General features: G+C 46.7%; 1 protein-coding gene across 1 annotated transcript; it reads left to right on the top strand.

Moving 5' to 3' along the window:
- The first annotated feature begins 312 nt into the window (after positions 1 to 312).
- On the top strand, positions 313 to 3,617 carry LOC147725372 (uncharacterized). The gene is made up of 2 exons (XM_086964443.1): positions 313 to 1,188; positions 3,432 to 3,617. The coding sequence occupies exons 1-2, from the start codon at positions 313 to 315 to the stop codon at positions 3,615 to 3,617; spliced, it is 1,062 nt and encodes a 353-aa protein (XP_086820569.1).
- The last annotated feature ends 20,388 nt before the right edge of the window (positions 3,618 to 24,005 follow it).

The following is a 24,005-nucleotide window of genomic DNA, read 5'->3' as shown; positions in this document are numbered from 1 at the left end:
AGACAGCTCAGCCAGAGCTGCCACCAGAAAAGGTAGACGCATGCACAGCAATCACCCCCACCCCATCAGCCTTCCCTTTACCCTATGTGGCAAAGTTAACCACAGTGCAGTAGAGGTAGCACTATACAGGAGCAATGCATTTTGGGACATGTAGTCAGTAAATGAAGGACCATGTCATACAGCACAGCAAGCAACAAGTTAGACAAATCATTTCAGACATAGTGAAGCGCAGGCCACATGTACATTGTACAAGTGAAAATTATTTAATTGTAGTGGCTGTGAGGCAGTTGCACCAAGCTAATGTACGCTTATATGTCCACAGGCGAGACATCTCGCAGGCGTACCAGGGAGACAGAAGGCACGGCACCAGAGAGGGATGACAGCCAGGAGCCAGGGCCAAGTGCAGAGAATGTCACGGAGGACACAGGTGCACCAACTACACAGCCACCATCCCAAGACCCAGAAATGTCTCCACATCTGCAGGCGTCCCCAGAACCTTCAGGTTCCCCTCTGCTACTGTCCTCACCTGAACTGCCTGCATCACTGCCTCTGACAACTCCTGCATCACAAAAGAGCAGGAGGCATGTAGTTGCCCCACTTGTCCAAATGGAGTCATCAGCGGGTGAAATGGAGGGGGATGCCACACCAACCTTGCCTGGGGAAGGTAGCCCTGCCACACAGCAGTCCAGTGCAGAGGTTGTCCATACAGGTAGTAGACGCCGCAGGCACAGAGAAAACATTGTAGCAGCTCATGTGGAGGGTCCCAGTGTCTTCCGTGGGCTTGATGGTAGCATGGTGAAAATCCAAAGGATGCAGGGGAAGGCCATCCAGTCTGTGCAACGCCAGATGAGGCACCTGAACACAAATGTGGAAGATATAGGAAAGGGCATTAGAGAACTGGTCGATGTTAACAAGGAGATGGCTGCAGGGATGCGGGACATGACACAATCAGTGCAGCTTCTGTACAGCAAACTGGACCAGGACATGTTAGCACGGTGCAGGGAGAGGCAGCGTGCGCAGCAGCAAAGTAAAGCAATAAACCGCCTGGCCACAGCCACTTCCCTGCTATGCAGACAATGCATTAACATGCAAGAAGGACTCACCCACAACAGTAATGAGGTGTCTAGGGGCATTGCTAGTTTGACCAGTGCTGTAGAGCTGATGATGAATGCACAGAAAACAAAACAGGTGATGGACAGAATGTGGATCAATGTCACACATTCACCCCAGTTCAAAGATCTGGGCCCAAATCCATTGTTTTTTTGCACTCCACACCACCCTGGGTTAGACAATGGCGATATGCAAATCAGCTCTGACCCTGTGCCCCATGGGAACAGTCCAGTCCGAACTACAAAAGCCATGTCCTTCCCAGAACGGAATCAAGCATCCGAGGACCGGACCGGTTTCGAGGTAACACCTCTCATCAGCCCGGCTAGCTTGACTCCAGTGGTGTGGAGTGCCTGGGACCCACGTCTGAGCATCCCCAGCGCACTTATGGCGGTATTGCAAACAAAACAGGTGATGGACAGAATGTGGATCAATGTCACACATTCACCCCAGTTCAAAGATCTGGGCCCAAATCCATTGTTTTTTTGCACTCCACACCACCCTGGGTTAGACAATGGCGATATGCAAATCAGCTCTGACCCTGTGCCCCATGGGAACAGTCCAGTCCGAACTACAAAAGCCATGTCCTTCCCAGAACGGAATCAAGCATCTGAGGACCGGACCGGTTTCGAGGTAACACCTCTCATCAGCCCGGCTAGCTTGACTCCAGTGGTGTGGAGTGCCTGGGACCCACGTCTGAGCATCCCCAGCGCACTTATGGCGGTATGGCGGTATTGCAAACAAAACAGGTGATGGACAGAATGTGGATCAATGTCACACATTCATTCATTCCGGTCTGGGAAAGATATGGCTGTGTAGTTCGGACTGGACTGTTCCCATGGGGCACAGGGTCAGAGCGGATTTGCATAAAGCCATTATCTAACCCAGGGTGGTGTGGAGTGCAAAAAACGATGGATTTAGGCCCAGATCATTGTACTGGGGTGAATGTAAGACATTGATCTACATTCTGTCCATCAAATTGTTTTTTGTAATTTTCTCCCTGAGTGTACTGGGGTAGCTCAGACGTGGGTCCCAGAGCCTCCACACCACTGGAGTCAAGCTAGCCGGGCTGATGAGAGGTGTTACCTCGAAACCGGTCCGGTCCTCGGATGCTTGATTCCGGTCTGGGAAAGATATGGCTGTGTAGTTCGGACTGGACTGTTCCCATGGGGCACAGGGTCAGAGCTGATTTGCATAAAGCCATTATCTAACCCAGGGTGGTGTGGAGTGCAAAAAACGATGGATTTAGGCCCAGATCATTGTACTGGGGTGAATGTAAGACATTGATCTACATTCTGTCCATCAAATTGTTTTTTGTAATTTTCTCCCTGAATGTACTGGGGTAGCTCAGACGTGGGTCCCAGAGCCTCCACACCACTGGAGTCAAGCTAGCCGGGCTGATGAGAGGTGTTACCTCGAAACCGGTCCGGTCCTCGGATGCTTGATTCCGGTCTGGGAAAGATATGGCTGTGTAGTTCGGACTGGACTGTTCCCATGGGGCACAGGGTCAGAGCTGATTTGCATGAAGCCATTATCTAACCCAGGGTGGTGTGGAGTGCAAAAAACGATGGATTTAGGCCCAGATCATTGTACTGGGGTGAATGTAAGACATTGATCTACATTCTGTCCATCAAATTGTTTTTTGTAATTTTCTCCCTGAGTGTACTGGGGTAGCTCAGACGTGGGTCCCAGAGCCTCCACACCACTGGAGTCAAGCTAGCCGGGCTGATGAGAGGTGTTACCTCGAAACCGGTCCGGTCCTCGGATGCTTGATTCCGGTCTGGGAAAGATATGGCTGTGTAGTTCGGACTGGACTGTTCCCATGGGGCACAGGGTCAGAGCTGATTTGCATAAAGCCATTATCTAACCCAGGGTGGTGTGGAGTGCAAAAAACGATGGATTTAGGCCCAGATCATTGTACTGGGGTGAATGTAAGACATTGATCTACATTCTGTCCATCAAATTGTTTTTTGTAATTTTCTCCCTGAGTGTACTGGGGTAGCTCAGACGTGGGTCCCAGAGCCTCCACACCACTGGAGTCAAGCTAGCCGGGCTGATGAGAGGTGTTACCTCGAAACCGGTCCGGTCCTCGGATGCTTGATTCCGTTCTGGGAAAGATATGGCTGTGTAGTTCGGACTGGACTGTTCCCATGGGGCACAGGGTCAGAGCTGATTTGCATAAAGCCATTATCTAACCCAGGGTGGTATGGAGTGCAAAAAACGATGGATTTAGGCCCAGATCATTGTACTGGGGTGAATGTAAGACATTGATCTACATTCTGTCCATCAAATTGTTTTTTGTAATTTTCTCGATGAATGCACAGACAGCACAAACTGCTGCCCTGGACGTCCCAGAAAGTGAGGAAAGCACCAGTAGAAGCAGCATGACAAGCCCCCTTGTTGTGGAGACACAGAGGAGCAACAGGCGCCATGGTGAGCCAACAGCCCAAACGCACAGTGAAGAAAGCCAGCCACTTACACCTGGCACTGGTAGGCGTGGGCTACAATGACTTTTTCAGTTAATGGGGAAGTGACCCAGGACTACCATTATTACATGGATGACATTTGTGTTGCACATTTGTGCTTTTGAATACCTGCGTAGTGCCAAATATTAAACTACGTTGGGTGCATACTCCACCTGTCTGTGTCTCTTTACTTACTTAAAAGTAGTTGCGTGTGATCTCTGCCCGTCTGTGTCTGCCATCTGTTGGTGTAGCAAGTCCTGCTGTGTTGGGTTCAGGCAGTGCATGTTCATCATCATAGTCCTCATAGTTGTTCAATTCCACCTCGGTGCCCTTCTTAGTCGCAAGGTTGTGCAACATTGCACAAGATGCAATCATCTTACAGCAGGTTATTGGTGTATACTGGCGTGCCCCTCCACTTCTGTGGAGGCTGCGGAACCTGCTTTTCAACAGCCCAAAGGTGCGCTCCACAATGTTCCTGGTTGATTTGTGTGCCCTGTTGTATCGCCTCTGGCTGGGGGTTGAAGGGTTGAGTTAGGGTGTCAGGATGAAGGAACGGACGGCATATGCACTATCCCCTATTTGAAAATGAAAAATACATTACTCACATGCACACATACACATACATCTTCAATATGTATTAATGGAGTGTCACACAGTGTTTTACCTAGCAGGTATCCTTCGCCATATTCCCCCACTGTCAGGCGTGTGTAGATCCCACTGTTCTGAAAGATGTAGGAGTTGTGAGTACTTCCTGGGAACTTGGCCATTATGTCCGTGATAATGTAGTTTGCATCACAGATTACCTGTACATTTATTGTGTGGGTCGACTTCCTGTTCCTGTAAATGTACTCTGTGGCAGCAGGTGGGCAAATTGGGATGTGGGTGCCATCAATACAGCCGATGATGTTGGGGAAATGTGCTATTTGATAGAAGTCTGTCTTGGTCCTGAGCAGTTCTGCGTGCGTTTCAGGGAAGCTGATGTAATGATGCATTCTCTGCATCATGGCCTCTAGGAACTTCTTAAAGAAACGGGACAGGCAGCTCTGGGATACCCCACTTACCGCAGCAATCACACTCTGGCAACTCCCAGAGGCAAGTAGGTGTAGGCTACACAGCACCTGCACATGGGGTGGGATGGCATGCGCCCTTGGAGTTGGGTGCTCCAGAAGTGGGTGCAGGTCCCTTATCAAGTCCACGATGGTTTGGGGGTGTAGCCTGTACCTTAGTAGGATCTCTGCCTCAGTTAGTTGGAATAGGGTGATCCTCTGCCTGTAGACCTGCTCCTCCTTTCTCCAGTCCCTCTCTCCTTCTGCCTGTAGCCGCCTCGCTATCACGTAGAATGCCGCCATTCTGGTCAAACGGTTGTATTTTGGGCCCTATTTCATAGCCTGCACCTGGTTACCACCTGCTTTCAATCCATGGTAAATACCGACTCTTAAATACAGAATTTCATGTAAATTCGGTATTTTAGAGGTTACCTCCATCTCAAACGTCATTTTTTCCATTTTTTATTTACCGATTCGGTAAATTTACCGATTCAGTAGATTTACAGAATCAGTAAATTTACAAATTCTGAAGTTTTTTTGACCCCTACATCTCAATATCCAAATACTGGTCGTAACGGCCGAAAATCGGTATTTTCAGCCGTTACCGACCGGTATTTGGATACCTACATCTGGCCCTATATTACTAACATTAAAAAGTTACACGGGGGAGGAGCCAAGATGGCCGACAGGACGGACGTGTAGGCTCCCAGCTCCGCGAGCCTCCTACTCCCGCACCGTTATCCTGCCACGGATCCTGAGTTATTGCTGCGGCGCCACAACCACATGCACGTGCTGGTTACAACCGCGTTCCTCCGAGGCTCCTATCAGCCTTGTGGACGGAGATACGGGCGTGTGAGCCTTTTGCCGGTGCACCCCCCTGACCCAGCTCTGATGGCCGCCGAGGGATGCTGATGTGCCGGGCAGACGACTACTGGCAGCGCTGCTGCGTGCAGCAGAGTTACCGCCGGCGGGGAGAGGCGGTGAGGTCATTTTCTGAACCCTTGGCTCCCCGGACCTGGATGCGGTGGGCACTGATGAGACGGTACCCCCACCCCCCCTCGTACTGTATTGCGGTGCAACTGGAGGGCTGACTCGGCTCAGGCGGGCGGGACCGCCTGCGTCGGAATCTGCCTCTGGACTAGCGACGAGGGGTCGTTTACGGATTGTTCCTCTGCCCTGCTGGCCGCCCCCCTGCCGGCGCCCCTGCCTGATGTGTCCCGATTTCTGATCGCCCATCCCTCCCATTGTCACCGGATTGCCGATGTAAAGATGGCGGTCTCTGAGGAAGGAGAGATGGCTGCTTCTCTGTCCCCTGGACATTCTGTCGCGCCTGCTCTAACTCAATCCTGTACACCGGAGATGCGGACCCAACAGCCGTCTTGTGCGGGATTACAGCGGGCCCCCACCTGTATGGAGATCCTTGCAGCTCTCATGGATCTCAGATCTACGTGTCGGCAAACTATTAAGGACTTGTGCCGCACAATGGACGGGGCGATTCTAGCACCGAGACACCGGTGGCGCTCTGATTTTTTGCTGCCTACAATTGTCTTTGGCCCGGATACTAAGTTGCAGCAGGCACCTGCATTGTCGCCGGCGATTTCTGACAACAGCGCTATTGGCTCGCACACCGATGTTGCTACAATGTCGCTCTCCACTCCGCACTCCGAGGTTCAGCCTCCACCATCATCGCTCCTGTTTGGATCGCAGACTCCCTGGCTGCCCTGCTTCTTTACAGCTCTTGCCTCTGAAACCTCCTCCTTTCCCCAGTCGGTGGTACTTTCTCCTGTTAGGGCTGGGAAGCCAGCCTCTTTTGCCAATCGACTCTTTGTGGACTGGGGACACTCGTATCTTCCTTCCATGCTTTCTCTATGTTGGAGACGGCCATCTTGTCCCTTTGTTCTGCCATCGGACTGTTTCCTGCAGTCGCCATTTTTGGGAGGCTTGCAACGCTCGGGCCAGGGGTGATGGATCCTTGCTCTGGTCTTGCATCCATGGCTGACGGACATCGGGACTCTCAAACTACTTTGGGACTTTTGATTGTTATTTTGTCTTGCCCTACATAGGGCTGTGATTGATGGGCACAGCTGCTGATTCCTGTTCAGGTGATGGGGGGTTTGGTGTGCGTGCGGTCCTGGGGCAAGTGGAGAAGGGGGGGTCCCTACTATGCTTTCTTACTTAGCTGGCTGCGCTCTGGACTGGATTGTTCTTAATGTACTGGGTGGCTGTACGCTTGTTATAATTGCTCGCTTCGGGCTACAGCTGGACTGATCTCTTGTGGGTTGTGGTGTCTGGGTTGGGGGTAGGGTGTGGGCTGGGAGCCCGAGTTACAGTGTTTCTGGCCCTCCCCCGGGCTTTCTTCTCCGGGGGGTTGTCTTCCCCCCGTCTTTCCCTTATGTGGGTACTCTTGGGGCGACAGGCACGTTAGTAGGGGGGGGTGGGCCATAGCCTCTTCGACGTGCAGGGTGGGGGGGTGGGGCTTTATTCTTTTCTCTTTTCGTTTCTATGGCCTTCTTTTTATCTTTCTTCTTATTTCTCTTTTTCTTCCTATGTCTCTTGGGTCAGACGGGAGGTTGGGTTTGGTTCTTTAGGGAACGTCTATTTTCTCTGTGTTTTGCGTCTACGTCCTTACCATTTGGTTCATTGATTCTATGATATAGATACCGATTCTCATGCATAGTCATTGAATGTTTACAGAATTTGCTCTTCCTTCCCTTTTTCCACTATCGATTGAGGGCGCATATCCGATCGCGAATCTGGACATGTAATGACTGCCTTTTTATACGTCACTGGATCCTTTCTTTCTGCTATATGATGCTCCCTTCTATACCCTGTCATATCGTAGGCAAATTAGATGTAACTCCTGGCTTATACACTGAATGGGCGGGCGCTATTTGGGACGGCATCTACCTCTGTGATTATATATCCTTATTGTAAATGTTTACGCCAGTATTTTAATGGAGATGAATCACTGTTGACCATCCTTCATGTTGTTCGCCCCCTCAGCTACCCTGTCTGACTTTAGGATGATCCATCAAAATTATAAAATGAAACCCTCGTTATCCTTTTCCTTGGGCTCCTTGCAAATCCTTTGTTGTGTTCTTGTTCATATTTGCTGCAACGCAAGGTGCCTCGGGATAACTGTATAGTGTCATAGCGGCCGGCCCGCAGTGGTTGTAGGCTGACGCTGTGTATTATGTTTTCGGAAAATAAAGGTTTTCAAAAAAAAAAAAAAAAAAAAAAAAAAAAGTTACACACAAATAAATTGAATTGGAAGAGACAGGTGTCTGGGAAGAAATAGGTTCTGTATTTAGATCTATTGGGAGAGGATTTAGCAATCTAGGAGAGTGGCTTGGTAGTGTAGGTGGGGGAATATTGAAACAACTTTTAACTCCTCTCTTGGTTATACTGATCGACATTGCATGTGTGCTTATTTTCTTAAAACCTTGCAAGGAATTTTTACCAAGCAATGGTATAGCCTATAGGTATAAGAAGCTGTCAGCAAGGAAAGCAAGAAAAAGAAAGTGACTTGACGTAAAGGTTGAAGAGGCACAAAGCGATTTCTATGACACCTTGAAGGACCTTAGAGAATATAAAGAGAAGAACCAAAAATTAATTAATTCTGTACTATAATAAAGATGTAGAATCATGATTTAGAAATCATTAGGGGGATTGTGAGAGCTGTTTTTTTCCTTCTGTTTGCTTTAAATACGTTAAAAAAACTAAGATTACGGTAATATAGGCCGTGTTCACACTGTTCACCATCTTGAAATGATGTTGTAACACACCTTGTGATGAAAAGTGCTGTTGTTTTTGTTCGAAATAAAGAGATGTGAGGCTTTACACTAATAAACAGTGAACTATCCCAGAAACATTTCAGCACATTGTACCTTAACAAGGACTTCCTAATAGTCCCAGGTTATTGTTGCACAATGTATCACCTATAATGCTTAAATAAACTGTGAGAATTACTAAATCCAATGTAATAGTACTGTGGGAAAATCTTCAATTGTATTCTATAGTAAAATGCTTGCTCCCCATTGGTGCATACCTGAGAACCCTGTACTTGTTTAATAATAATATGAAAACCATGGTCTAAAGTCCTATAAAGGGACTCAATTTCTCGGTATCCCGGAACTCTGATTCCCATTCTTATGAGGCAAATCTATACTGGATTTTACAGAGAGTTTTACAGAGTTCTTTATACTTACGATTTGTATGCTTTACTGCTAAACATATTGATGGCACAATCATGTATTTTGCCATTAATCCTTATATAAACTTTTGAAACTTTGACCTGTGTCCATCATTCTTACTGAGAAAGTCACAGCCCTGATTATTGAGAGTGATTTTACATCCCCTAAAGACGGTTCCAATCAGGGAGCACCAAGTCCGTATAGACACTACTCCACTCACAGTCCAAATCGTTACTGTGCTTTTTGGCTTAGTTATAAAAAATAGGTTTGAATACTGCCACCGGAGCATCTCTGAGGAGTTCCCCTTCCCTCTCCATTCTTACACCTCCTGTTGTACGGATCCTACTAGATCCTACTAAGTAAGTAAGGCTGTGCATTGTGGACAACATAAACATCAGAATATGGGGACTGAGTCCACTTGTATAATCAGAATATGTTGGCCGAATTCGGGGTTAGCTCACAGCGCCACTTGGACTCCTAAGCCTGACTGGGTATATGATGGTGTCTGCAACCTCAGAGCACAACCAGTCTGTTCCCCCATGAAAACCTTGAAAACATCTGCCTATTCGTTGTTACCTTAGGCTTGCTCAAAGGGAGACATAAGAGATACACAAATTGGCATTTTAACTATTTATTGAAGCAATTAGATTCTTGTGTAAAAGACATGAGCTTCAATTATTAGTAGAAGGAAACAAAGCATTGTTACCAGCATTACAAGAATGATGAAGAAGATGAATAATTCATGCATTATAACATTGCCTTTGTCCTTTTCAGGAGGGTCATAGAAGCCAGGAGGACTGGCAATCAGTCAAGGGTGAATATCCAGGATAATCCTTGGAAGTGCCCCTATAACAAGCTAAGAATCAGAAGCAGTGTATATAATAACACCTATGTCCATTTGCACTGTGTCTGAGGCCCTCTACTAAAACATTGTTTGTATTACCGATTCAGAGCTGTCTCCCAACAGACAACAACAAGCAAGAGCAGCGTGCTCAGTGTACTTTATCCTTGAACAAAATTTACAGTGTCATGATAAAATGCTTATGAAGAAATGTGCTTGCAAGCAGAACACTTTCTGCGTATGTTATCATTTAAGTGCCAAGCATGTGGAAAGTCACTGTTCCAAAAAGATGTCAAGTTTAAACTTGGACTTTTAAAAATGGAAGCTTTTGTGCATGGGCCTTGTTACATTTCACCAAGCTCCAGTGGTGTAACAATAGTCCCCATGGTGCGGGGGCCCCCTCTGGCACTGTGAATGGACTGGGTGCACGGACAGGGTCAGGACCGTGGGGGGCCCCCACCATGCACTTTGCCAGGGGGGGCCTTAAAGTTTCATTACACCACTACCACACTCCAGTGTTGTTGGTCCTCTCACTAGCTTGACTCTCCCTTTTAGACTCACACCACCGGCATCATTCCTCTTTCCCTTGTAAAGCTCTGCTCTGGGTGCTGCATTGCTACTCCCCTTGTGCACTTACTCTGCTGTACCCAGTGGAAAAAAACACACTGTGTACAGTGCTTTGTTTTTTTTGTAAGTAGGTTTATGTTACATAACTCATATACATACATAGTGTCACAGTCTAACAGTCCTGCAGTAGAAATATTATACTATCTGCGTTACCATAATTTTAAAAATGTATGCCATAATAGATTAAAGATATAATTATATAAACAAAGAGAATATTGCAAATGAGAATAAAGTTTCTTTAAGCTTAATAATGCAAAATCGCAACATGAGTTATGCTTTTATTGATGCTCTATCCAGTCATATCATTCTACGTCCTTGCAATTCTTCAACAGAACACATGGTACCTTCACCACACAGTCTTTACAATGTGGGTAAATATCACATAGACAATTTTCAGGTACCTTACAATGTGGGACTTTAAGACCCAGGTACGTAACTTTTTTAAAAATTACATGGAAATTTGTTAGGGTGTAATTTTATAAACATTCTCTTGAAAACACAAAGGCTTAAGTGACTATATAGTTAGGTAAAAATGTGTGTAAAAAGTATAATTTCAAACTAAAAAAAACACTGAAACTCACCAGTTATAGTTTAGTGAGCTAAACATCACTGATGACATCTCAAATGACATCAGACCAAACAATCAGAGTCCTCGCTCCAAAAAAAGCCCCACAGCTAATCAGAACGCTTGACTTTTGTAATTCAACCCCAGCTGTCAATATATCTATCAATTTACACCCTGAAACTATTGATTTACACCAAATCACCAAAAAACAAAAGGTCTGGGTAAAGATGTAGCTTTCTGTCAAATTTGGTGCAGTTCCGTCCAGCCATTTTGGGCGAATGTCTAAGGTTCTTTAATTGCTAATTTCTAACTATAACGTCCCTGAAACCTATGTTTTTTTTTGTAAATTTCAAAGGTTTTTTAAATGCTAATTTCTAATTATAATGTTCATTAAACCTGTGTTTTTTTCAATAATTTAGAATTTTTTTGTGATATTTTGTAACTTTAATATCCTAAAAATAGATTTTTTTATTTTTTGTTTGCTATTAAAAGTATATAATGTCTTGTTTTTTATTAAATACTAAAATATATTATTGTTTTGTGAGAAAAAAGTGGAGTCACGCACCTATCGTGTACCTATCTCGGTGGGTGTTCAGATTCAAACCGCCATATTGATAAAGTTGTGAAGGATCCGCCTTTCAGCCAGCCCACTCCGCTTACACTTACAGGGACGGAACGACAACGCTACATGTCCCAGGTCTTCCCTGTAGTGACCTGCTGATCACAGGTCTAGTTGTCAGCATGCCACAGCCTCTTCCTCATAGCTGGTTTACACCCACACCACACCCATGCAGCACAGGCATCACAGGACATTTGACCCTGCCAATAAAAAGGGCAGGGCGTACGTGCTGGAGGCCATTTCCATTCTCTCCCATGATTTGAAGCAGCCAGGGTTGGTGGCAGCCGAAGCACTTTGCCAGACACGGGCCTCCCGCCACGGGGAGATGACTTGAGTTCCACTGAATGAGTGCCACCAGAGCTGAGCGGGTGTGCAGCCTGCGATGATGCATGATGTATCCTGGCAATCAAGACCCGATTTGAATTGTGAGCTCGGCTGGACAGCGAATATGCCACACAAAGAGGACTCCTCGGCGCGGTGCATTGATATGTTCTTGGCCATTGCGATATCAAGACCCAGAATCAAATGTGGGATCTTCTGGCTGCCAAGAACGCGGGCCCCGGCCTTGGAGCTCGCTTCAGCACGTGGTGGGCCCTCTTGGACACACGCCGCTGGCGGAAGGTGAGAAGATACTTGTTTGCGCAGCGGCGGGCAGTCACCTCTGGGCGGTGGGAGTGGATGTGTGCAGCAGCCTGGGTGCACAGGGGCGGGCAGACACTTCTGGGCGGTGGGAGTGGATGGTATGTAGAAGCCTGGGTACGCAGGGGCGAGACAGCGATGAAGGCGTGTGCAGTTGTATGTACTCTGCCATTACTGATTCTATACTATGTTTTAGATGAGTGAGATTGAGGGCTGCAGTATGTTCCTGCACGTGGTTGAAGACACACTGGTGGCAGAAAGGTGAGCTGTGAGGGTTTTGTCCGCAGTGTCGGCATTCAGTCTCCCATTCCATCTCTTCCTTTCTCTCTCTCACACTCTTTCTCTCTCTCTTCCTCTTTCTCTCACTTTTTCTCTTTATCTCCCTCTTCCTCTCTCTCACAATCTTTCTCTCTTTCTCTCTCTTCCTCTCTCTCACTCTTTCTCTTTTTCTCTCTCACTCTCTCTCCTTTGAAGGGCGCATAACGCACAATCTTATCATGCTTTTTGTCTTGCAGACTATGATTCACAGATTGTTGAGGGATGGCACGACATGGCTGTACCTACTTTTATTTTGTTGTTTTGTTTACATAAAATGTTTCATATGTAAATCCATAGATGACTGTGATTCTCATTTGTCCAACCTCACATGCATTTTGATTGGTATAATTGTGCGACATCAGCCGATTTGTTACGTTCCAGATTTTGGAAGGTTGCTGTCACATTTGTTTTTCGGGGGGGCGGGGGGAGGTCATGGGGGATGGCAGACAAGTGGGTGGTGGCGAGGAGTGTCGGGGCACTCTTGGGTGTCCGGCATGCATGATCGTTGGCTCCATGGCATCTGTTGTTGTTCAGGTGTGGCTGTGGGCTGTGCTCCCTTTGATGTTGCAGGTTGTAGTCCGACTTTACACCAGGGCAGGTGTAAACTTCCTGGTGCTAAAGCACATTATCACCTATTTTGTGTTCTCTTTTCTGATCTTGCTAGTCATTGAGAAAGTTGCGAAGTGGTGTGTTCGCTGCTTTTTGCACGGGAACACCTACTCTGCATCTCATTAGCAATATTTTCCATGACAATGTTTTTTTTAGGCTGCTTTCGCTGGTAAACTGGTGATATGGGCTGTTTGCACCAGCTTGTCAATGGTGCGTTAAATTTATCACCATTTTGGCTGCGCTAAAGTGCCGTTAACTCAGCGATGTGTCCGTGACAATATGCCCCTCAGTGTTTTAAAGACCTGAGAAGTACCGTGCTGAGAGCCGCACACCCAGCGCATTCACACTAGGGGGCCGCGCTGAGAGCAGCGCAGCCTTTGTATTTACACTAGGTGGCCGCGCTGAGAGTCGCGTACCCTTTGTGTTCACACTAGGGTGCCGTGCTAGGGTCGGTACTGCAAACGTTGAAAAAAACAAATAACTTTTACTTTCAATAATTTACATTTGCTTCAGGGACCCCATCCCCTGAGGCATGCCCACATCTGCATACTTCTTTTTTTTTTTAAAGGGGAGGAGGGCCACGTGACCCCCCTCCCAGGCCACTTCTGGCCCGCGGACCCCATCCCCCGGGCCTGGCCTCTCTGTTGGGGACCGTGGGGGTAGCCCCAATGCCCCTACACTCCCACCGGCTCCCTGCCTCCTGCAGGAGCCGGCATTGCTTTTAGGCAACGGGTGCTGCTAACATGCAGCTTCCCTTGCCCCAAAGTAATTATCCTTTCCTTTATTGAATCGAGAGGAGGTTTGCTATCACAGGGTGGAAACCATACTCCTGCCCTGTCATAGCAAACGGCAATGTCCCTGGGGGTGGACACCGCAGGACATTTTAGGAGCCGGTCCTGAAGTGTGGCTGTCCCCAGGTTAATCAAGCGCTCCAGGAGGGGGGCTGCTTGGCCCCCCTCCCTCTCTTTTCAAAGCCCCGGGGTGGTGGTGGTCCCCAGGGCTGCAGGAGGGGTGTGTGCCCTCCCGCTCCTAATTTACTTAGGCCCGAGGAGATGGCGGTAAAATTATACGATTGCCCCCGGGACCTGTCCCACCTGGTGGCTCATTTAAATGAAGTGGGGGAGTCCCCGCTACATTTTTTTTCCGTCTGGATTTGCGCACCCAGCGCGCATTCGGACATTTAAAAAAATAAAATGTGGGGGGTCCTTGTGGAACCCCCTGAGCAGGCCTAGGGAGTCAGGGTGTTTCTACCCTGTCCACTTTTCTTCATTTTTCACTTTCTTTTACTGTTTTCTTGTGACTCGGTTCTACCAACACTTCCTGGTTTGGAATGTTGGCAGCCAATTAGAATGAAGCTTGTGGTTGGGAGGGTTCGCGAACCCACCGCGCGCCCCTAGATATTGATATTTTTATCATTCCATTTTCTCAGCAACTACTGAACAGATTTACACCATTTTAAAAAAGGTCGCATTCTGAACCAAGCACTACCTTTTTGCCAAATTTGCTGTAATTCCATTCAGCAGTTCGGGCTGTAGCCTTGGCTAAAGTTTCCCATGGAAATTAACATGGAGAAAACACTTTTTGGGACCCCCCTTTTTTCTCAGCCCCCGCTTGACGAATCACACCCAAACTTTCAGGATAGGAGCGCACCTGGATAGAAATTTTTTGGGAGAATTTCGTGAAGATTCGTCGAACAATGCCAAAGTTATTAGAAAATGAAAAAATGCTTTTCCTGTGTAAACTAGGTTCTAACTATAACTATCTACTGGCAACTGCCAGTAGGATATATATATATATATATATATATATATATATATATATATATATATATATATATATATATATATATATATATATATATATATTCACAGAAAAAAACATAGGTTTTAGGCTATATATAGTTAGGGATTAGCATTTACAAAACCTTAATTTACTCGCACAAAACCATAGAAATTCGCATATATAGTTAGATGCAATAACTATATATCGCGCACCCGCAACCCACTGCTGATGATGTCACATATTACATCATTCATGACATGGTCAGTGACATCACTGATGACATCACTGATGACATCTGAAATGACATCACTGATGACAACACCCAGTGACTGTATGTTTCTGTAAAGTTAAAATATGTCTTACATATTGAAGAATGGGTGGATGTATAAGTGTCTGGATGAAGGATTTAGTAGGTGCATGACTGACTGTATGAGTGAGTGATTAAATGTGTCTCACTGAGTGCATGGGTTAGTGACTAAACTGTCTTAATTTGTGCATCATTATATCTGTTGTTCTGTAAACTGCTGCATGTGTTGATCATTAGCTATATGAGTAACTATATGGGTTATTGATTGGTTGCCCAAGTATTTGTATGGGAGAGTGAGTGTGTGTGTGTGGGTGTCTGGGAGGTGTGTGACTCTGTGCATAGATGTGTGAGCAGTTGATTCACTAGATGTATGGGTTCAAAACTGCATGTGGAAACAGCTGTATAGGTGGTTAACTGTGTGCATGAGTGTATTGGTGAGTGAATGGATATCTCAGTGCTACATGTCAAAGTAAGTACATATGTAAAACACAGTACATGTGAGAGTTGACATATAAATTACTGTGTATAAGAGCTAGTGAATGTGTGAGTGGCTGCATGGATCATTGAAAACTTGTATCAGTGATTATATAAGAGAGTAAATATGTGTTAGTATATGTTTGAATAAGTAAGGTGTGTATAACTGTATAGTTGAGGAAATGGAGGTGTGATTGATTCTTTGCATGACTGACTAGGTATATGAGTAACTCCATGGATGAGTGACAATCTGTGAGTGTCTGTTTACACTGAGTGTATCTAAGGTTATATTAGAGTCTGAAGAGGTTCATCGTATTATCACATGAATGATGTCATCAGTGATGTCGTCAGTGATGTCATTTGAGTTGTCATCAGTGATGTCATCAGTGATGTCACTGACCATGTCATGAATGATGTCATTTGAGATGTCATCAGTGATGTCATCAGTGATGTCACTGACCATGTCATGAATGATGTAATATGTGACATCATCAGCAGTGGGTTGCGGGTGCGCGATATATAGTTATTGCATCTAACTATATATGCGAATTTCTATGGTTTTGTGCGAGTAAATTAAGGTTTTGTAAATGCTAATCCCTAACTATATATAGCCTAAAACCTATGGTTTTTTCTGTGAATTTCAATGGTTTTTTAATAGCAAATATCAAAAGCTGTCAAATGTCAAGTACGTGATAGGTCAAAACTTTTTCGTGTTTATGCACGCTGATGTGCTTTGAAGGCTGCCCCCCCCTCCCCTCTTTTCTCTTAGTAGTACTCTCTCTTTGCAGATAGTGAAGGGTAGTTAACGCAGGCCTTTGCCCCCGTTGTAATCCGTCGTGCCTGCTTGTCTCTCCATTTGATTGATTGTTATCCAAGCATTTACTGTTTTAGAATTGATTCTCTTTGGTTCATTCTCTATTTACAAACAAGCACAAAGTCGCAATACTCTGTTTAGTCTTTGCAGACAGTGAAAAATCGTGTAAAAAACAAAAGTAATCGAGCAAAATCAGTAGGCCACTAATGGGATCTCTTTTTGACCTCGCTAAAATAGAAACATTAGGAACAACCCTTCATGAGAAAAACGAAAATAGTGAGATGAACTGAGCTCCACACCATGAGGGCTGCAAGACAGCTCGGCTCCGTCACCCACCCCGCCCAAAATAACGATAAACTCTATGCAAATATTATAAATATATACAACACACCAGCAAAGTAACAGGGTAAAACATTTTATTAAATAACTAATCACATAACTATTTTATACTTTTTGTTGCCTGATCCGGCTAGCTCAATCGATCGAGCATGAAACTCATGCACTCTGATAGCAAGCGTTGCTGCTGATGCTATTCAGACAAAAACTGGTTTTCAGTTTGTACATTCATCAAGATTTTTCCATCCAAGGCTGGTTGAGAGTTTGTAGAACGATGGCTTCAGATTTTCAACATACGGTTTGGTGGCGCGGACTGGGAGGGGGCGCTTGGCTCCTGCCCCCTCCCCAAGTCGTGTTGCACTGGTGTGGCCTAAGATCACCCCCGACATAGGCGGCCGGCTCCCGGGGTCCGGCAGAACTTTTTGCCTTTTGATGACTCTTCCATTCTGGACCTTGTCCCACAATCCGTTTGACCTGAAGACACGCTGTAGTGGGGCGCCCCTTTCAGTAGCCATTCCGCCCGCTTTTGCTACACTGTGCCTCTTCCGCCATTCACCTGTTTACCGCCCGCTCTTGCGGCTTCAGCGTCTCGCTCACCATGTAGTTGAGTTGCTCCCGCTCTTGCGATGCAGCGATAGGCGGCTGCCACAGGACTCTCAAAATGGCGGCCGGCTCTTCAGATTTGGGCGTGGTCCACTAAAATGGCCCTGGGACACCTTGGAACTCCGACGCTTGTCTACTAGGGCTTGGGCCCCACTCTCGAAAGCGTCCCCTGAGCCTTGAAGATTCTACAAAAGTCTTGGGGGCCCCCGACTCCCACAGGCTTCTGGTGGGGAGCGGCTGCCATGATTGCTCGTGGAATGGCCACAACTGAGCTACGAGATGGTGGTGCTCTCATGCTGACACCAGCTTCAGTCTGAAACATCCAGAAACACTGTAGACAACCAATTCGATCAGTTCCGGTAGCGCCCCAACGTGACCCGGTAGGGAAGAACTTGCCCTCCCCTCTTTGACTGATGGTTCCTGTTGCCTGTCCCTTCTCTTGTCATTTAACAGAACTTTTTAGACTGCTGAAAGGGGTTGTGTTCCGACCGCTGGTTGGTGGAGACATTTTGACTATATTCTGGACCTACGTTGTCGCGTAATGCGTCATATGACGCGCTGCGTTAGCGCACCTGGAAGTGCTCCGGTGCGCGAAGCGCAGCTTCCCGGAAGCGATCCGGGGCGCGGCGCGTAACGTAAGCATAACAGGTCATGTGACTTGTTTATAAAACTTTTCATTGGTTCATTTTACTTTTGTTATTCTAATGATGAAAGGCTTGGTCATATGACCTAAAAATTATGCTTTTTATTGCTTTCGAACATTATTTTTTCTTAAACATATATGTTATAATGTTCCAGGCTAATGTACTTTCCCGGAAAATTTACAACTGTCCTGCAAGTAAAATATATTCCTTTTTCTAGCAAAAGGGCGTTTCTTCGTCCCATGACGGAGCCGTTGAGCAAAAGATGCTCGGCCTGCTGTCTTAGTCGCCGATACGCCTGAATATCAGATTCTTATCGATCACTTTATGTTGCAGGAGTAAAAAACACAACAGCCCTTGACCATTTATCTTAACTGCGTTCCTGCGTATTATACCTTTTATCCGTCATGTAATTGGACTGCTTTATTTCACTTGCCTTTTACTGATTCGAAAACAGTGACTAAAATTAAAAACTTTACCAATGTAAATACTACTACCATGTTTTGTTTTAAAAACCTTTAATGTGAAAATGTCAGTATACAAATACGGGCCTATAACCAAGTGGGCCGGCCACGGAGCAAACTGGAATCGTATATGATGAGGAGACATTTACACTGTAGAGGAACGTAACGAGCGGGCCATTAGGTTGCAAGAACTAAGGTGTCTAACAGTTGCGGAATCGGTGGACGTACATTTTATAATTAAAATACGACAGGGCCACTTACAAAAAAAAATTCTAGATATACATTTGCGGTCAAGTACCATGGGTGACGTTAATTCGAACTTACAATAGTACAGTAATCAATAACACATCAGAACTTAATATCAATAAGGATGTCGAAATATTCAATCAATTCTCGTCCCCGCCCACCATGTGCATCAAAACTACATACCTATCTCGTGATATCAAGGTTGTGCAACCAGTACACAACAAGGAGTTACGAGTCCCATTTATACCAGCGCCATTTTGGGCGAGGCCGGGCAGGTCCAGGATATAGTCAAAATGTCTCCACCAACCAGCGGTCGGACCAGAACCCCTTTCAGCAGTCAAAAAAGGTTCAGTTAAATGACAACAGAAGAGATAGGCAACAAGAACCAACAGTCAAAAGAGGGGAGGGCAAGATCTAAAGCCATTGTTCTACAAACTCTCAACCAGCCTTGGATGGAAAAATCCTGAAGAATGTACAAACTGAAAACCAGTTTTTGACTGTATAGCATCACCAGCAACGCTTGAGTCAGCTTTGTGTGAAGCCGCCATTTTGATTCAATCAATAGCGTCCCCCTGCACACATTCAGGGACCTGGTCGTGTCTTCAGGTCAAACGGATTGTGAGACAAGATGCAGAAAGGAAAAGGAAAAAAGTTCCGCCGGACCTCGGGAGCCGGCCGCCTATGTCATGGGCGATCTTTGGCCACACCAGGGCAATAGTGAAGCTGCAGCAGGTGCAAATAAGCTTCAGACAGTGTTACAAGCACTGCTCAGAACTCTCAACTATGGCACTCAACATCCAGGACTTGCAATCCGGATCTTGGCGCCTTGTGCTGGTTCTGACCTATTCACACATCGGTCCACTACTGACATCACCTCATAAGCCAACGGGGCACCCCACGCCGACTTTCGGCGCAGCATTGTAGGATGGCCACACCAGTGCGGCAACTTGCTAGACACCACCTCAGTGCCATCCAGATCTCGGCGCGTTATGCTGCCTTCGGCCTACTGTAGCCGCAAGTGCGGACGCAACTCAGCTGGATAGCGAGTGAAACACCAAGGGGCGCCCCACTGCAGCCGAGGAGCCTCCATCTTGGGGGCGACGCACAGCATCACATTGCTTTCTAATGCAGTCAGATCCTCAAACAGCCCCCACTGACTGAAGCGACCTCACAGGCCAACGGGGCGCCCCACGCCGACTTTCGGCGCAGCATTGTAGGATGGCCACACCAGTGCGGCAACTTGCTGAACACCACCTCGGTGCCATCCGGATCTTGGCGCGTTGTGCTGCCTTCGGCCTATTTGCACATCGGTCCGCTACTGACGCCGCCTCACGTGCCAACGGATTTTCTACGCTTTTTATAGCAGCGCGTAACGTAAGCATAACAGGTCATGTGACTTGTTTATAAAACTTTTGATTGGTTCATTTTACTTTTGGTTTCCTAATAATAGAAAGCTTGATCATGTGACCTAAAAATAACACTTTTCATTGGATTAAAACATTTTTTTTCCCCAAACGATGAAAGCCCCACCTTGTTTCTGGATGTTTCAGACTGAAGCTGGCATCAGCATGAGAGCACCACCATCTCGTGGCTCCGTCGTGGTCATTCCGCGAGCAATCATGGCAGCCGCTCCCCACCGGAAGCCTGCAGGAGTCGGGGGCCCCCAAGACTTTTGTAAAATCTTCAAGGCTCAGGGGACATCCGAGTTCCAAGGTGTCCCAGGACAATTTTAGTGGACCAGGCCCAAATCCGAAGAGCCGTCCGCCATTTTAAGAGTCCTGTGGCAGCCGCCTATCGCTGCACCGCAAGAGTGGGCGCAACTGAACTACATGGTGAGCGAGACGCTGTAGCCGCAAGAGCGAGCGATAAACAGCTAAATGGAGGATGAGGCACAGTGTAGCAAAAGCGGGTGGAATGGCAACTGAAAAGGTAAAGGGGCGCCCCAGTACAGCAGACGAGCCTCCACCTGGGAAGGCCCGTTCACGCCCCCCCCCGCCACCCCCGGGGCGCCCCACGCCGTTTTTCAGAGCAGCATTGTAGGATGCCAAAACCAGTGCGGCAACTTACTGGACATCACCTGGTTGCCATCCACATCTCAGCGCGTTCTGCTGCCTTGGGACTATTCGCACAACAGACCGCTACTGACGAGGCCTCCCCCCGCACCACCCGGGACGCCCCACGCCGTTTTTCAGAGCTGCATTGTAGGATACCAAAAACCAGTGCGGCACCCAGGTAACATCACCTGGGTGCCGTCCAGAACTCAGCACGTTGTGCTGCCTTGGGACTATTCGCACAAAAGACAGCTACTGACCATTGTTGCTTCTTTTTAAAAAAAAATGTTTAAATGTATTTACTGTTTTTGTTGCGTTGTATATATTTATAAGTTAATAAAGTTTTATAATCCTACTACTTTGTTGGAGTGCTATATATTTTAATGTGACACATAATTGTAAAAACTTTGATGTACAAAGAGGCATCCCTGGAATCTTCCGCTTCAGGCTCGGACCCACACACCCTCACAGTGAGAATCCCCTCACCAATCACAATACAGGATCGTTATCAGATAGTAGGAACGCGTGTGGTGTGACGGATCTCATCGGGTGGGGGCCTTGATCTACTGTAACTCCTTTGAAGAGGGGTGATTCTCTACAGCTGGAGCCATAAACTACATCTGCAGGGCTAAGTGATAGCCTGGGACCGGCCTGGACAATCAGACACAGAGGAAGAGGAGTGTCAGAGGGTGCGGTAGTGAATAGGGTGAAAGGGAGGTGTCGGGGGGGCACAGGGTGTGATTCTCAGGGAAGAGCAGCGCAAATGGGGGGAGGTTTATGGCCCATGCATGAGAGAGAGAGCGTGGGTGACCAGTGCGTGGGGGAGATGCTTGCGAGGGTGGGGAGCCATGCTGAGGATCGGCGGCGTGCAGAGAGTGGGTCTGGTCAAGGCATCTAAAATGGCTGCCGTGCTCAACAAAAGTGTGGCATTGCAAAAAAGGCAAGATGGCGCAGACAATGTTTATCAATAAGGATTAATTTATAACAATTATTTTTAACAAAATATTTAATCGCAGTGACAAAATGGCTGTCAACAGTTCCTGATTTCCATCGAAACAAACGTTAACAGACGTCACGCAGCAACAAAAAAAAAACGCTCACGAACAGCGCAGATGGGAGGAGGTTTCTGGCCCATGCATGAGAGAGAGAGCGGGGGTGACCAGTGCGTGGGGGAGATGCTTGCGAGGGTGGGGAGCCATGCTGAGGATCGGCGGCGTGCAGAGAGTGGGTCTGGTCAAGGCATCTAAAACGGCTGCCGTGCTCAACAAAAGTGTGGCATTGCAAAAAAGGCAAGATGGCGCAGACAATGTTTATCAATAAGGATTAATTTATAACAATTATTTTTAACAAAATATTTACTCGCAGTGACAAAATGGCGGTCAACAGTTCCTGATTTCTATCGAATCGAACGTTAACAGACGTCACATAGCAAAAAAAAAAAAAAACGCTCACGCACAGCCGCTGGAAGACATGTATCAACATATATGAGCCTCCTCAGCCACCCTCAGAAAACATAAGGGGTCAGGATACGTCTCCCGTACCCCCTTATACCTAGTAATTTAATTAAACCGAAACACAAAATGGCGAATTCACGTTTCGCTACCAGTTTGCGACCCGGTTCGCGAACCGAGAAGCGCTTCTACCGCGAAAAATCAATTTTTTTTTATTTGCCCCATGGGACCCTTTAATAACCCCAACATCATTCCTAGGGGGTCAAGAAGGATCTACTTGCCCCCTTTCATTAAATTCCCCCTTCGTTTTTCTCCTCCTCTTGTCTCTCGATCCTACCGAGAGACAAGATGGCGGCCGCACCGGACTGTTTAGAATGTTGACAGACACCGGAGAGCCAATCAGCTTCGCTACGCAAAGCTCCGTTACGCGAAAAGTACGCGATCTGGTGCGCTATCTGGGACGCTGTCACAGATATATCTGTTTTTTTAAACGTTAATTTCTCAAAATCCACTGGAGCACATATATTGAGACCTAGCAAAGGCACATCGGGCTAACAGTCCCTACAATTTTGCCAAGTTTCGTGCAAATCCATTCAGCCGTAAGACCTAAAAGTGATGCCAAAGGCCCTATTGAAAAATGAATGGGAAAAACGCGTTTTGGGACCCCCCTTTTTTCTCGGCCCCCCCTTGACGGACCCCCCCCCAAATTTTCAGGGGCTGCTCAGAAACAGAATGTGCCATTTTCCTGAAAATTTCAGCCGATTCCGTCCACAAACGCAAAAGTTATTAGACATAGAATTTTCAAAAGTTCCATAGAGAAAAAATCCTAACTATATATACCTACTGGCTATCGCCAGTAGGTAATATATATATATATATATATATATATATATATATATATATATATATATATATATATATATATATATATATATATATATATATATATTGACCAGCCATCATGGGCAAGTAGACATAACCCACCTGGGCTCAAGGCAGCAGGGGCCCTGGCCCTTACTTCAGAAGCCAGCAACCGGCACTGTGATCAGAGAGAATGGAGGCACTATTAAAAGGTACTGGGAAGCCTGCACAAGCACATCCAGGAACACAGCCAGCCTGGGCCTTCAAACATGACATAGCCATGGCACGATCGAGCCTGCGGCATTGATGAAAGGTAAAGAGAAAGCTAACAACCTGTGCCGAGCACTGGCTAGTATTACACTTGCCACAATGCTGCAGGGTAAGGCCATTAATTCAATTTGGATGAAAGTGACTTTAATGCCTACTCGCAGGGACCCGCCGGTCTGCCTGATATCAACATGGCACCCAAACCACAAGGCTCCCTAATGGCGCCACAGGGTGAGTCCTGCATGGAGGTGAATTAAGGAGGTAACACTCCTTGTCGGGTCGCGCCACCCCAGGCGACATAAGCTCACCTCCTAAGTAGTATGCAATGAGGAAGTCTAGTTGAGGATAAAAGCGTTTCCAATTTTTCTATTATGCGCACCTGTGGCTAAGAAGGGTGTAATGGCATTAACTGGAGAAGACTTCCTTTCTTCCCTTCAAGATTTTAAAAAGGAACTGCGGGAAGAACTCAAATCGGATCTTGGTACCTCTCTAGAGGCTCTCCAGTCTGGTCTCAACTCCAAACTCACTACCTTAAAATAAGGATGTAATCCCAGTGGAGACTTGCATTCTTTATCTCAACGTAAAAGCCAGATCCTTGAACAATGAGTGGACCGGATGGAAGGCTCCTCTGATCAACTTAGGGTGCACCCCCAAGCTGCACTCTTAAATGCAATGATTT

This window comes from Lissotriton vulgaris, chromosome 3_2 (genome assembly GCF_964263255.1).
Source record: "Lissotriton vulgaris chromosome 3_2, aLisVul1.2, whole genome shotgun sequence".
NCBI lineage: Eukaryota > Metazoa > Chordata > Amphibia > Caudata > Salamandridae > Lissotriton > Lissotriton vulgaris.
The sequence above is the reverse complement of the archived record's forward strand: the minus strand, read 5'-3'. Positions and strand labels throughout refer to the sequence as shown.